The 14,985-nt window shown below is 40.6% G+C and overlaps 1 protein-coding gene across 1 annotated transcript; it reads right to left on the reverse strand.

Annotated features, from left to right (window-relative positions):
- Positions 1 to 13,095: 13,095 nt before the first annotated feature.
- On the reverse strand, positions 13,096 to 14,332 carry LOC148032328 (aspartyl protease family protein 2-like). The gene has a single exon (XM_087684079.1). The coding sequence runs from the start codon at positions 14,306 to 14,308 to the stop codon at positions 13,151 to 13,153; it is 1,158 nt and encodes a 385-aa protein (XP_087540205.1). The 5' UTR covers positions 14,309 to 14,332; the 3' UTR covers positions 13,096 to 13,150.
- Between the last annotated feature and the right edge of the window lie 653 nt (positions 14,333 to 14,985).

Below are 14,985 nucleotides of genomic sequence, written 5' to 3' on the forward strand. Positions count from 1 at the left end.
CGGTATTTAGTGCTTGGAAGAGAGGATCTAACTAATCAAGTTGAAGGGAAAGCCTTAACAACCAAATCCACTGAAGCTATTTGTCATTTTTTGATTGAAGAAGTGTTTTGTAGATATGGTTGTGTGGGTAAAGTAACTGCAGATAGAGGAGAGTTGGATGCTAATGAGGCATGCAACTTCTTTGCTCAATTGGGTATTAAGTTAGTTTTAACATCAGCCTACAACACTGAAGGAAATGAAAAGAGTGAGAGAGGTCATCAACCTATTCTCAAAGCTCTAGCAAAGTCTTGTAGAGAAAAGATCAAAGAATGGCCTAAAATGCTACCTTTTGCATTATTGGTTGACCGGACTACTCACAGTTCAGTGATTGGCTATATGCCAACTAAACTTATGCGTGGACAACAACCAATTATGCCAATTGAAAAATCTATTCTCACATGGAGTCTTCTACCTTGGGAGGAAGGCATCAGTAGAGAAGAATTGCTGACTTTGCGCATATGGCAGCTAGAAAGAAGGCTTGAAGATGTTCAAGAAGCTATTGAGAAGCTAAAGACAGCAAGACTAAAGAACAAAAGAAGATTTGATAAGAGACATCGACTTCAGCCAAGAGCAATTCAAGAAAATGACTGGGTGCTTTTCTATGATAGTAGCTTAGACAATCAATATAGTGCTTCTAGGAAGATGGTGAAGCGTTGGTTTGGCCCATATGTGGTAAAGGTCGTTCATGACAATGCCACATATTCATTGGCTGAATTGGATGGAACAAGCATGAAGATACCCATAGCTAGAAAAAGATTCAAGCTCTTCAAACGAAGAGAAAGTTCAACATATGAGCTAGAAGACTTGAATATAATTCAAGAACATGAAGACATAGAGGAAGAAGAAGAAGAGGCAGAAGATGAAGACATTGAAATGGAAAAAGATACTTCTTTTGACACATACCAGAGGATGTGTAGGTTAGGAGGGGGTGGATGTCATGCCGCTATGCGCACACCGTGTAAAAAAATCTAGAGTGTGGCTTCCTTTTAGATTTAGAGAGACAATGCCATTTTAGACATTAGTGTTAGTGTCCATGGCTCCAAAATATTAGATTTTAGTCAATTTTTAATATTCTAGATATTATCTCTTGTAAAAAAATCTACAAAACTATAGACAACTTCTAGATTAGGATGACATGTAAAAGAAAGCATGTAGCTTTCAGCTAATTTGAGAGGATTTTATGTAAAACGAGAGATTAGCAAAATCGTGCGACGCACAATTGCTGTTTTCAAGCAGTGAATAGCACTGCGAAAGTCGGAGATGAAGAAGGAGTGATCCGGCGGGATTCTGGATAGGTGTCCTGGTATTCAATCCTCCTTTCAGAGCCATTGGAATGATCACATTGGCGATCTGAGAAGCATAGAGGAAGGTATTATTTTGTACACGTTTTTGTCTATTAGAGTTATATTTTCTCATAATGCTGAAAGGAACTGACAAGCTTTATCTCTGCTAGTATTCTTCTATCTTTTTTGAATTATTCTTCTACATCTTCAATCTCTTCGAACCCCTTCTCTTCCATCTACTCCTCTCCTTGAATCTACCTTCACCCTGCTATCACTTATCTTTAAGAACTTGGCTTGAAACCTTCAACCCTTCTCTTATATCTACTATCTCTAGAGTCTAAGCTCTTGAACCCCCATACATTCTTCTCTTGCCAAACCCCTATGGTGACCTTCAACCCTACACGCTACGACAACGTGACCATTGGCATTGGCTCCTCTCTCTAGAAAGAATTACACTTGAAAATTTATGATGATTGAATGAAGAAAGAGGATCAATAAATAGACCCAAAATATTTCAAATATGGCAATTGGCCAGCCAACAATAAATGCCTAAATAATCACTACGATGACTCGAAATAGGTCTAAAATTGATATCTCTGACTTCCCTTTGGGTTCTCGGACACAACCTTATGATCTGATAGTAGATGTGAGCTCTCAAGGGTCAAAAATTACTTGGCCACAACTACTTCATGCCGCTCCAAAGCTACGACGACAATGGTAAGCACAAGGGCAAGGCAAGGTAAAATGGTTAGTGCAATCAAGGCATATGGCCTCAAAGATATAGTGCCTTTAGTGGAGGCTCAAATCAAAGGTCAACGGATTTGAAAAACATACATCGATAGTGGAGTAGAGGTTTGTGTCATGACAGAAAATCTTATGCATCAATTAGGCTTAGAAGTAATGGAATCCTCAACCTTTAAGGCAAAGATGGCCAACAATGATGCGGTCACATGAGTGGGTGTAGTGAAAGCTTTGAGAGTTTTTGTTTTTGGAATCATTGCAGCAATGGATGTTTATGTGATACCAGTAAAGGGAGAAGGATATCCCATCATCCTAGGGAGACCTTGGCTTATGGGCATAGGAGCTAGGCAAGATTGGACAACAGGGGATTTGGAGTTGAGGCCACGTAAGGTGGGTGGCCATGATCAAAAGGTGGTTTACAACTTGAAGAGTGGGCATCAAGAGAACCTTGAACTAGAAATGTTTGCCGATGAGTGGAGCTTGGATGTTTCTCATCAGTAGAAGAGGAAGAGAGTTCAAGTGGAGAGAGTGATAGCACTCTCGAAGTTATGGGCGTCACCTTAAAGGAACCTACCTCATCCGAAGATAACCCAGGAATCCAAGGAGAAGATGTGTGGGATGCTAGCCTAGAGAAGATGATATCCAAGGATATAAAGGATGAAGAAAGGGAGGGTTATGTGAATGTTCTCAAGAAGCATGCATCATTGTTTATTTCTAATTATACTCATATTAGAGGTGTCACTGCAGTGAAGCATCACATCCAACTCAAAGAAGGAAGCAAACTTGTAGTACAAAAATTTAGAAGTGCAACAAGATGCACTGTTGACAGAGGTGAAGAGACTCTTGAATGCAGGATTCATATACCCAGTGGAAGATTCAGAATGGGTCTCCCCAGTAGTAGTGAGACCAAAGAAAAATGGTAAGTGACGAGTATGCATAGATTACAAGCCACTAAATGCTGCAACAAAGAGGGACCTCTTCCCTCTCCCATTTCAGGATGAAATCTTGAATGTAATAGCAAGACATGAGCGGTATACAGTGTGTAATGGCTACTTTGGCTACTTCCAGATTCCTATTGTAGAGGAGGATCAAAATAAGACCACTTTCATCACACCATGGGGCTGTTTTGCCTTTTGGGTCATGCCCTTTGGTCGCACAAATGTCCCAACAACCTTTCAACGATTCATGAATATGGTCTTCCAACCTTAATTTGGTAAGTCCATAAGAGTAAAGCTGAATGAGGCGCAGTGGCTATCCAACCCCCACTTCAGCAAGGCAAGGAAGACTTAGAAGATATTCTACACCTCTTAGAGCAAGGAGAAGCTTCCAAACACCTGATTAAGGGAGAAAGATAGTGGCTAGCTCAGAAGGCTACAAGATATCACATGGTAAATGATAGTTTGTATTGTCTTGGTAAGGATGATGTGCTTAGGAAGGTGCCTTCAAAGTGGAAAATTGAAGAAATCTTAAAAGCTTGCCATGATGATGTGTGTGGAGGCCACTTTGCACACGACATTACAAGTAGAAAAGTTCTACAAGCCAGCTTTACATGGCCCAGTCTACACCGAGATATTAAATATTGGTATCAAACATGTGAAGAATGTTAGAAATTAGGACCACGACGGCTCATAGCAGAACCTTCAATCCCAATCTAGGTCTATGGAACCTTTGAGAAGTGGGGAATTGATGCCATAGGGCCTCTACCATGCACTTCATCAGGAAAAGAGTATATTATCATGGGGGTAGATTACATGACTAGATGGGCCGAGGCTATGCAAACTAGAAGAATCATTGCTAAGGAAGTGAGTAAATTCATCTTTGACCACATTTGTTGTAGGTTTGGTACCCCTCTTGAAATACTATTAGATAGAGGACCAGGGTTTAGAGCTAATGTGGTGGGTGAACTCATGCAAAAGCTAAATATTCAATGACGACACTCTACCCCTTACTACCCTCAATGCAATGGATTGGTGGAGAAGGTGAATGGAATGATTTGTAAAATCATCAGCAAACAAGTACATTCAAGGCCTTGGGATTGGGACAAGCACCTTAGTGGAGCTCTATGGGCTTATAAAACCTCCTTCAAAACCATGTTAGCGTTCAAACCTTTTCATCTAGTTTATGGAAAAGAGGCTATTTTGCCTATTGAGGTGAAATTAGCTAGCCTTCGGGTATTAGGTGGCATAGTAGGCTCTCAAAATGAGAAGTTACATCAAATATTGATGGACCTAGAGAGGCTACTATTGGATCGTGAAGAAGCCATCAACCACTACTCCCTGGAAGCTAAGAAGTGTAGAGAAAATTTCAACAAGAAGCTAACAGATAAAAACATCAAGGAGGGATCTTTAGTGCTTCGATATGACAATCGCTTTGATAAAAGAAAGGATGGCAAGTTTCTCTACTGGTGGGAGGGACCGTTTTGGGTCACAAAAAAATTCAACAATGGCTCCTACAAACTTCAAGACATTGATGAAAAAGTGTACAAGACCAGGGTAAATGGATGGCGCTTAAAACCATATCACATCAGGGTGGGGCTAGCTCAAGATACCAAAGAGTGTCTAGAGGCATAAATACCTCTAGTCAGGTTGGGAAGGACTATATGATCCGAAAAAATCACAAAAAAATATTTTTTAAAACACTTTGTTGATTTTTTGTACATTTGGAGGTTTGAAATAAAGAAGAGGGTGAGAACAACCTCTTGGGAAATCTAAGAAATCACTGGATGGAAATATTTCATGGACCGGTTTACCAAGGGGGAGTGAAGAGTAAAGATCAATGGAGGAAGGTGAAAGGAAAATGTGTAATGTGAAAATGAAAGACATGAAATGGATTTGGAGCCATCCAAAGGGCATCTGAGGCTCATAATGTCATGGCTTTGGAGCCTTATGATAATTCAAACAAATGGGACCCTTCTTGGAAGCATTAGTAGAGAAAAAATTAGGCACATGATTTTGTAAGATTTTTTAAAAATACTTCCACTCCAATCCAAAAAAAAACTTTTCAACATGAAAGTTGTAGCGCATGAGTTGAAGTTTTGAATGGTATTTTTTTATAATTTTTTGGAGCTATGAGTAGGGAGATATGGCCAAAATGGTGGACGCCACCTTTTTCCAACTACGGTGGAGACCACCTCCCAATTTTATACACACCCACACTTTCTTCCCCACACTTAACACTTCCATAAAACATCATTCATTAGACTCCCAACCCTTTCCCCTCTCTTCTCCTCTTTCTCAAGCTAATAAACCATTAGAATTCCCCCCCAAAATCACCCTCAAATCATCCTTAATTGTAGTAGTAATGTATGAATTCTCACTACTCTCTCTCCATTATTGCTAGATATGATCTTATTTTATGAAGATTCTTTATATTTTTTTTATAGGAGAGCTCTTGGACTCAAGCTATGGGGGGGAGAATGGAGACAACTTACCTATGATGGAACTTGATTAAGTACAAAATTGGTCAACAAAACATCTAGATGGAACTTCCACATTGGTGGAAGTGCCTTAATGCAGCTTTGGTGGTGCTAATTCTTGTTCTATCTTAACCTCCTCCCTAAACACCTTCAAGGCCTATATAAAGAGGCATTTTCCTTTGTAATTTGCAAAAAAGAGAGAGCCAAGAGGCCTTCTTCAGCCCTATTGAGCCTTCCCCATTCTCTCTCATGAGCTTATGCAGTTCATTCCCTTACTATAGCTTATGCATGCTCTACAGTGTAATAAGCCCATGCTAATGGTGTCCATATTGTGTATATTGGTTATTTCTTGAGGGTTCTTCATCTCTTGTGCCCTCTTAAGTTTTATTGATTCATCTATTTTTTGTAGTGCTCTCTCTCTCTCTCTCTCTCTCTCTCTCTCACAGTTTTCCTCTCTTCTCCCTCACAAGCTCCTCTCCCTCTTGCATAGCGTTCTAGTCCGCTCTTCCATGACTAGGTGGTGCCCTTACCTCATTCACTTTGTGACAGAAGGGAGTTTGGCATAGTATAGAGGCTGCCATACCGAATTTCGTTCGTCAAGTTTCAACCTTGATTGCTGGGCTTGCTAGATGTTAGCATGAGCAGGTCACGCAATGGTCAAAATTCTTAAAAAGTATGTTTTGGACAACTTCGTAGAGTAGTAGGTTTGTCTATCCAAGTCCTAAACTTGACCATCCTCTGAGTGGACATTTATGATCATCTAAGTGATCAAAGACTCAGACTTGGATGAGTGGTGCTCCTCTAAGTGTCTGAGTGAGCTTGTCCAAGTTCAAGTATCTAAGGGGACTTGTCTCAATGTTAGAGTGTCCAAGTGGAATTGTTTGAGTGTGAGTGTTTGAGTGGACTTGTGCAAGTTCAAGTGGGACTAAAGTTACTTAGGTGTTCAAGGGCCATCTTCCCAGTCTTGGGGATGCCATTTTAGGAGCATAGGATAAAATATACCAAATGTCAACAAATTGATTGAAACACTTAAATGTACTACTTATTGTTGCATTCAGGGTTTTGACTTCATTCAATAAACATTAGGGAAGACTCAAATTATATCTCAAACACAAGAATATGATGACACCACAGATTGCTATTAGTACTGCCTACTTGACTTGTGGCTCTCTCTCTTATCTCAATAGCTCTCTCTCTCTCTTCTCTCAATAGATCTCTCTCTCAATCTCCAAGTGTCCAAATACGATCTCCCTTCCCCCTTTCTCACCTTTTCTTACTATCTAGCTTCCTTTGCAAGTACTCAAAATCTTTTTTCCTTTCTTTATCTGTTGACTTATTTTCTAGTTGTTACAATGACTTATCTTTTAGTCCTTTTCACCTTATTTCCCAAACCTTAATGCATTTTACTAATGTAAAACAACATAGCATTGATCTAACTAATGCTCTAAAATCTTCCAACACCTAAACTATCAAGAAAAGAAGATCAAACACTCTCTAACTCCCTCACTTTCTACCTAAACCAAGGAGAGTTTTGTAGATGAAATCAAGCACTCAAGCTCATTTTGGACCATGTAAGCACTCAGGATTGAATTTGTTGATCCTGACAATGGAACCAAAATTTCCACTCTCACGAGCACACTACCAAGAGCCACGTACTATTTCTTCAAGCATTTCAAGCGGAGAGCTATGGCTACCTCTCACATAGCTGTGCATACTCTCTCACCCACAAGTGTAGTGAGCTTACCTTTGAATCTGATCAACTCCCCTCCTCTCGTATATCCTCTGTTAGCTCCATGATCCAAGATATGCTTTCAAGCAAGCTCTATCTCCAAGCTCCAAGCTTCAAGCTTCATAGCCATGTACACGAGAAAACATAAGGGAAAAAGAATAAGATGAAGAGAGGAGAAGAAGAGCTTCTCCACAATCCCTCATTCTCTCACATACACACTCCCCCTCTTTCACACCATCTCTCTCTCTCTCTAATACATAAAAATGAAGCAAGAAGCAAGAAAGAAGAAGAGAGAAAGTTTTTGCCACACAACAAGAATGAGCTTTTTCATTCACTCTTTGGCTTTTCTACACCCTCTATATCGTCCTTGGGAGTCATTCCCTTTTGATTCACAACCATTGTCCATTGTCAACTATTTTTTCTCATTCTTTCCTATTATCAAGGCCTTACTAATTTATATGATGCCATAATATGTTGGTACTATATTCTTACTCAAGTTGATCCCTAATGGCTAACAAAATGGTAAACAAAGATGTCTGATTGTATATTAACGTGTCATAGAATTGGAAATCTCTATCACTCTTGTGTTGATACCAATGCTAATGGATTGCTTGGAAATTATTTGAAGGAGGGATTACTCATCATTGTTGGAAACTTCCGCGTAGCTATCGATGGTTGCAAAATGCATGTCCCTCTATAATACACAAATATATATAGGCACAAGAATGTGGTAAGGATATTATAAAACCATGATTAAGACTGATCATTGACAAGTCCTATCCTATCCTAGCTTAGCTTCTACATGTTGGAGTGCTCAAGCATGCCAAAAAACTCCATGTATAACATTACGATCCTTGTCCACCATGATTGCAATAGGCAAAGAAGTGTTATCGGTCTAGTCTAGTTAGTTCATGTGTGAGACATGGCTATGCTTGACATTACTTAGTATTTTAGGCACATTTTGGGCCTATTTATTTAGTGGCTCCCCTTCCTTTCACTGAGTCATCATCATTATTTAGGTGGTCTTCATGTTGGAGAGACGAGCCAGTGCCAGTGCTCACATAGCTAGCGACTCACTATTGTATGCATCATTCTCATGTTTGGTATGTGGATTTGATTTCTCGAGCATCTCTTTGATTTGTCTTTCTTTGCAATATTTTTTTGTCTTTTCATCTTGTATTTAGTAGTTTATTTTTACACTTGTCTATGCTTTTGTTTTGTTGTACCACTTATGATATGGTATTATATTATAGGATCTCAGTTCCTACTGTGATTTCTCTACTCATTACAAGTCTTTCTTCCCCCTGCTGATCATGCCTGCATTTTTTAGATGACCAACCTATTCTTTTAGCTTGTGCTTGGATTTAGCCTATAATCTCATCAGTTTGCTACATTAAATACTCAACCATTCTTCATTTTTCATTTTCTACCCTTAAGGCTGGCTAGACAATAGTTTGAACATGCCGTTTTTGTTGTCTTTTGTAGGTTTTGCCTAATTTTTCCTCATTTTGAAACAGTTGGCATTTGTTTTTTATCATTTTTTTGGTTACACTATATGTGAATTGTCATTTCATGAAGTCTTTGCTATTGGTTTGGCTGTATTCCCTCTTCGTATACCCTCTCTCCTCCATCTTCTCTTCTTTTCCTCTCCAAATGGCTCTTGCATACACTTCCACGAATGATAAGTTACATGGACTTGACTATCTTTGATGGAGTGTTGTAATCAAAGCTTGGTTTATGCAGAATTGGATTTGGTATATTGCGTGCGGAGCTATTCCTCTTATTAAGATTATTCTTAGCATTTCCCTTGATTTTAATTTCTTGTATTTGTATCTTTGCTTTAGGAAAATGACTGACAGATTACGATGATGCATCTACGTATATGAAAATGACAATGAACTCTAGCTTCAACAATGTTGAGGTGATGAGTAGAATGCATGGCCTAGAGGAAAATTTTGTATATACACATCTTTTGTATAGCCATATCTACTTTATAAAAGAAAATGAGATAAATTTTGTATAGGTGCAAATATAAAACATCGCGCTTTTAGTTACATCTTCATGCAAATAATTCTAGAATTTAGTTGTGGATATAGCTATCCTTTTTAGCTACAAGTTAAACTCATATTATTTGGCTTTTGTTAAGACTTAATATTAACTAACTGAAAATTTTTTGAGTGTTTATTTCTTGTTATCTTTAGAATTTGTGTGTGTGTGTGCATTTGTTATTGATATGCTTTGTAGAAATAGTGGAGACAATTATTTAAGATGAATTAGATACAAAAGATACAATGATATAGTCCAATGTTATCGCTAAAAGACAAGACTGAGATCAATATCGCAATGTATGAGAGCTCAAAGATGGTATTATGATGGTGAAATTGCATATTCTTCTATTTCTATTTTAACTTTCATATTTAAAAATCCACAAGGCTCACTTCTCACTCAGTTTGAAAAGTAGGCTTGAGCAACGAGCTTACTAGCACATATAGACCATAGCTTGTGAATTTTAGGCAATGCCAAAATGTGTTAAAACTTTCTAGGGTCATTTTCTTTTTAATGAAAGCTTGGAAGTTTGGGATCTTATATGTTATGGGGTTGTTTTAATGAGCCGACCAAGTTTAGAATGTATTTTTAGCTCAGCAAACATTTGGTCGCACATTGTGCCCGCTTGTCATATATTCTTTAGATGCGACCTTCATGGCGTTTAGTGGTGAGAACCATTAATATGCTTGCACCCTTTCATAAAATAGCTTGAAGTCATTCCTTAACTAGTTCCTGATCAATTCTATGATCAAGCTAGTTTTTTGTATCTATTACATAAGGATTTGTTAAATTCTTTTATGAAAAAAATAAAGTTACAGTAAGGGATTTCTAAATTATAGTAAAAAATCATAGAAGGGTCAAGAAAATATCACAAAATAGGTTTTAAAGGTATATATAAAACATGCCATGAACGCACATGATATAGAGGATCCATAACCTAGTGACAAACGTGAGTGTTGAACCTCCATATTATATACCTCAAAAGAGCATCCCTCTTCTTATATTCCCATATTACAAATCAGCCATCATTTATTTTGCAGAAGTAGCCATCTTGGATCTCAATAGTAGCACAATTGTAGCCTGTAGACATGGAAACACAATAGTGCTTTTGTTGATTTCCATAATGATAGTTTGATCATCTTTATGCTTACACTGTGCTGGCTCTCTACTTGTGGATGATGGTCTGCAAGTATTTCTAAACAACCTCCCTTATGGTGGAAGTAAATACCTGGAATGTGAGGTTGTACAATGCATGAGAAGCCCAAGCTGATTTTGTTGCAACACTCCCTTTGTCTTGCTTTCAAAAGACACTGTCTACCCTTTTGTTGATTATTTACTGTAATCACTGGTTCTCTTTTTATCATCCTCTTTTCACGATTTGGCCACATTCTATACCATGGTTTTCTTCTCGATGTAGGTCCAGAATATCATTTGTCTTCCTTGAAAGATAGTAGCAACCCCTACTCAAGGTTCTCATGGGCCCACCATAGTTTGTTCCTTCTTTGCTTCTCTAGGAGTAGGTCCCCCCTATTTGTTTTGTTCAGGTACCTGTGGCTTGATGATGCATAGTTGAATTATCATACAACTAGCAAGAGGTTGACAAACTATTGAAGCTTCAATTGAGAAACATATACCTTAGTTATTTATATACTAGTAGAAACATGCAAAAAATTGACTGTTGAATACATTAGTGGCAGATTGAGGGGCAACTATACCAATAGAATTGCCCACTTGTCATTTCCTTTCTTCCTAGAAAATTAAAGTAGATCCAAGTACACATAACCTACCTTCAATAAACACGACTGCCTTTCAGGTCTCCATTAGTACATGAAATTCTATGGGATTTGTTTTACCTCCTAACACTATAATATTAAAGTGAGTGAGATACTCTTCAAAAAACACATATGCACAAGTCGTCCAAAAGCTCACATCCCATAACTAGAATCAAACTCTGTTCCTATTTTGTGTGCAACCATTTTTTTTCTCTATGATGTATTTTGATTGGTGTAATTCAATTCTCTTTGTGGCATCTTTGATAATTTCATCGTGTGAGATGTATTCTCATCACTATATTCGAATTATACCTTTTATAATTGTAAGTTGGATAAGATTTTAGCCCCTACAAGACAACAAGTGTGATTTGTGAGTAGACTTGGAATGGTTCTCTCTATGATCTTGGTTAGACATACTAGGTTATGAATAGACTTGGAATGGTGCTCTCTTGGTTGGATGTACTAGGTTATGGATGTAAAGAGGGAAAGCTAACTTGTGGACCTCATCACCTTGAGAAAAGTTGGTACCTTAGGAAGGTTTCATGAACATCCATACAAACAAACACCTTAGAATACATAAACCAAAAGCAATAAAAGGTAGATCAAACATGATTTGGGCACTTTTTCTTTCAAATTTTTCTGGATACTTGCATGCATTTGATCGGTGCTGCCAATGGCTAGCCACTCTTTTTTTTGTACCACAAAAAGCTATCTAAACACCTCTTCCATATCAAATTCAACAACACTAAGATACTTCTATCCCCCATTTGATAATTGCTACCTCAATTAATATCTTTGTTGCACATATATGTCCCGAAATGAATATAAAATGGCCCATAGTCATTCTAGAGTTTCAATCCAAATGGCAAAATTTTTTGTCTTAATTTTATGCTTAGATCCCTTACGAATTACATGGACATCGCTAAAAAATGGATGTTTGCTAACATCATCCCTCTAGACTGAGTTGTGATAAAGAAGAAAAAGTGGAGTTCTTGTCTATGGCTAAGGCCCCAACCCACACTTATAACTCTAGCCTTACATTCATTTGGAAAATTATTCAGCTAAGCCATCACAATGGAGCTATGTTGCGTTGTATTTTGTATTTTTCTTTTAATGGTTATAATAGTCATCGAGTGTAACTCCAACTTTTTAGGGACCTCTAAAAGTTTGTCCTCCATAAGAGGCCCTACTAGTAGATCCCAAGGTTGTTGAGTCATCTAGAGTATACAACGTATGTATCCTGCCATTTTAAGAAATACAAAAGGAAGATTATGGCTCATTGGACACTTATTATCACTATGGCAATCAAAGGGACGCACTATCTTGCTCATTTAAAGAAGCGAAACAAATACCAACATTTTCTACCAATAAGAGCAATACGATATCTCAAAAAAATCAGATCATTTTAACCATCTAGGTCATTAGTCCAAACACTACAACAATTCAAAAGCTTGATTGTTTCTCACCAAAGGCTCATAGGGTGCTAGACTAAGATTATGTTTACATTGGCATGTCCAAGCTTGCAAGGGTGAGTATTTTACTATTGCTCTTAAATTAACCATGAGCTATAGACCAATTCATGCAAGGCATGCATGAAAACCTATAAGGTTTTAAATCCAAACATGCTCTTGTATACACTTATATAGGGAATTTTTACATGACGTAAGAAATAGTCTATATTGACCTTTAATTCCCTACTATTAGATGTGGGGAATGTCATTCCCTAGTTGTATATATGGAATACATGCATATACACAATTTCCTACATTTTACAAGATTTCCTGTATAGGGATTGACTAAAAGTCCCTTGTGTATAACTCTAGTGGTGCAGCGTAGGAGCGAGATCAAAGCGAGAGAACGAGATTTCACCAACATTAATCTACATAGACCCGACCAGCGACACATCGTCCATTCCATTCCACCTGATCAGCAGGAATGAGAACTCATATCCATCTATGAAGCCAGGTAATGAGCAGGATTGATATTCGACTTTAGAAAGAATGTCAGAACTTTTCTTTCTTTGGAAATAATATTCTGTTTACATGAAGGAGGACAAGGCTCCACCGACAATTCGTCAGGGACTCTGATGCAAGAAGCCAATAAGGTGTGCAATGAATTAGGTAGTCTAGGTGCATTGGTGCGGTGCGACACCAAGCCTAGCACCGGCTGCATCGTAGAGAATGCGGAAGCCTTGCTGTTGGACGTTGCCGATGATGGAGAAGGACATGGCATCAGGGGCAGGGGCGAACGCGAGACATAGCTTCCTCGTGGAGGAGGGGCTTCCGTCCGCGGTGCTCGCCCAGTCGTCCAGCCAGACGAGGACATTGGAGGGAGGAAGCTCGAGGTCCAGGCCACCTGCAAAGTGAAGCACGACGCGTGGAATGGGGAGAGGCTGATCGTGCGGACGTTGAGGACGTAGCTGGATGTGGGTGGTGTCGAAGCAGGTGTCGAGGAAGGATCCACTGTCAACAGGCGACGGGTGGCCGAGGTGGGGCGCGGCTTCACGGACAAAGGCGGTGCGAAGAGCCGCATAAGCAGCAGGGGGAAGGCGGGAGATGGCGACTTCGGAGTCGAGGATGACACCGCCACCGCCGGTGCGACTGTCGATTTGGAAGGCGGAGGGAGCGATGGGGAGGAGGGAGGAGCCAACGGTGATGCCGGTGAGAGAGACGTAGTAGAAGGTCCGGAGAGCGGGATCGGGGTGAAGGAGAAGTGGTGTATAGCGGAGACCAAGTAAAGCTGCTGGGCTAATTGCTGCTGATCCAAGTACGAGGCTACCTGTAGCCGCGGCCCTTGCAACTGATGGGCCTATAAGAGTTGAGGTTAGCCGTCTGGGAGGGAGGCAGTAGGAGAAGGTGGGTCTATGATTGCGATCCGCGCTGAGCTGCGACGCAAGGGCGAGTGGGCCGCGTGCAAGACCTACGATTCCCGCCGCACCTCCAAAGATGCCCGTGTTGTCGTGGCCGCAGCCCAGCAGCACTTCAACGGCCTGCTTGCTGTTGTTGTTCAAGCCAGTGATGGTCTCCATGACCAAGCTTCCTGCGGTGGAAGAGCCGTCTGCATAGTCCACCTTGTAGGCGCAGTTGGAAGTGCCCGCATAGCATGAGCCAACGAGCCCTGTCGTGAGTAGGCGATGGCACACAGGCGACTTGCAGGAGACGTTGCGCAGGGTGGCAGAGGCGGAGGGGTCGAAGAGGGAAGGGTCCACCTGCGGGATGCACGACTTGCCGCCGCAGGGCTTGCACTGGATCCACGACAGCTCACTGCCCGTGTCGAGGGACATGTAATTATGGTAGCCCCCGCCCAACGCAAGCCTGACGAAATAATCCCCACTTCCCGAGAGTTTCAAGGCAGGTACCACCTCAGCTAGCTGCTGGCGCGCTGCGGTGGCAGCACCGCGTACAAGAATACCCAGGAGGGACTGAACACGGACCTCGTCCCTTTCCAGGCGCTTACAGCCATGGTCCACCCCATATTCAACAGCTGCTGCGCCGCGCTTAGCACATTCCTCGTGCACATCGCTCCTGTGAAGGATGTCCATCTGGAGCCCCACATAATTATGGTCCGGTCCGATGTCAGCCGCACCCGCGATGTTATCAATGTGCGGGCTGATGATGATCGTATAGACCTGGAATAGGAGGACCACCAGCGCCTGCACATGCAGGCCCGCCTTGCAGATCGACGTCATGATGATGATAAGCTTGCCTTCACTTACTGCTTTGACGAATGATGTCTCTGGTCAAGTGATGTGTACATGCTCCACCTGCGGATGGACCGACTACTGATCATATATATCTTGCCCAACCAACCGACGTCACCCGGCCATATCCCGCTTCCAGTTCGCAAGCTAGTCTTCAAGTTTGCCTTCCGGTTCCAACGCATGCACGTAGCTTTGTAATCCGCGAAACTAGCTCTATAGACAGGGGCCCGGTTACTAGGTATCTTGGCTGCTGCTGCACG

Source organism: Lygodium microphyllum, chromosome 8 (assembly GCF_053477565.2).
Source record: "Lygodium microphyllum isolate KBCC chromosome 8, Lygodium_microphyllum_v1.1.10, whole genome shotgun sequence".
In the NCBI taxonomy this organism is placed as follows: domain Eukaryota; kingdom Viridiplantae; phylum Streptophyta; class Polypodiopsida; order Schizaeales; family Lygodiaceae; genus Lygodium; species Lygodium microphyllum.

Coding starts and splice junctions, on each gene's coding strand:
- LOC148032328 (XM_087684079.1), bottom strand. CDS start 14,308: ATGTCCCTCGACACGGGCAGTGAGCTGTCGTGGATCCAGTGCAAGCCC.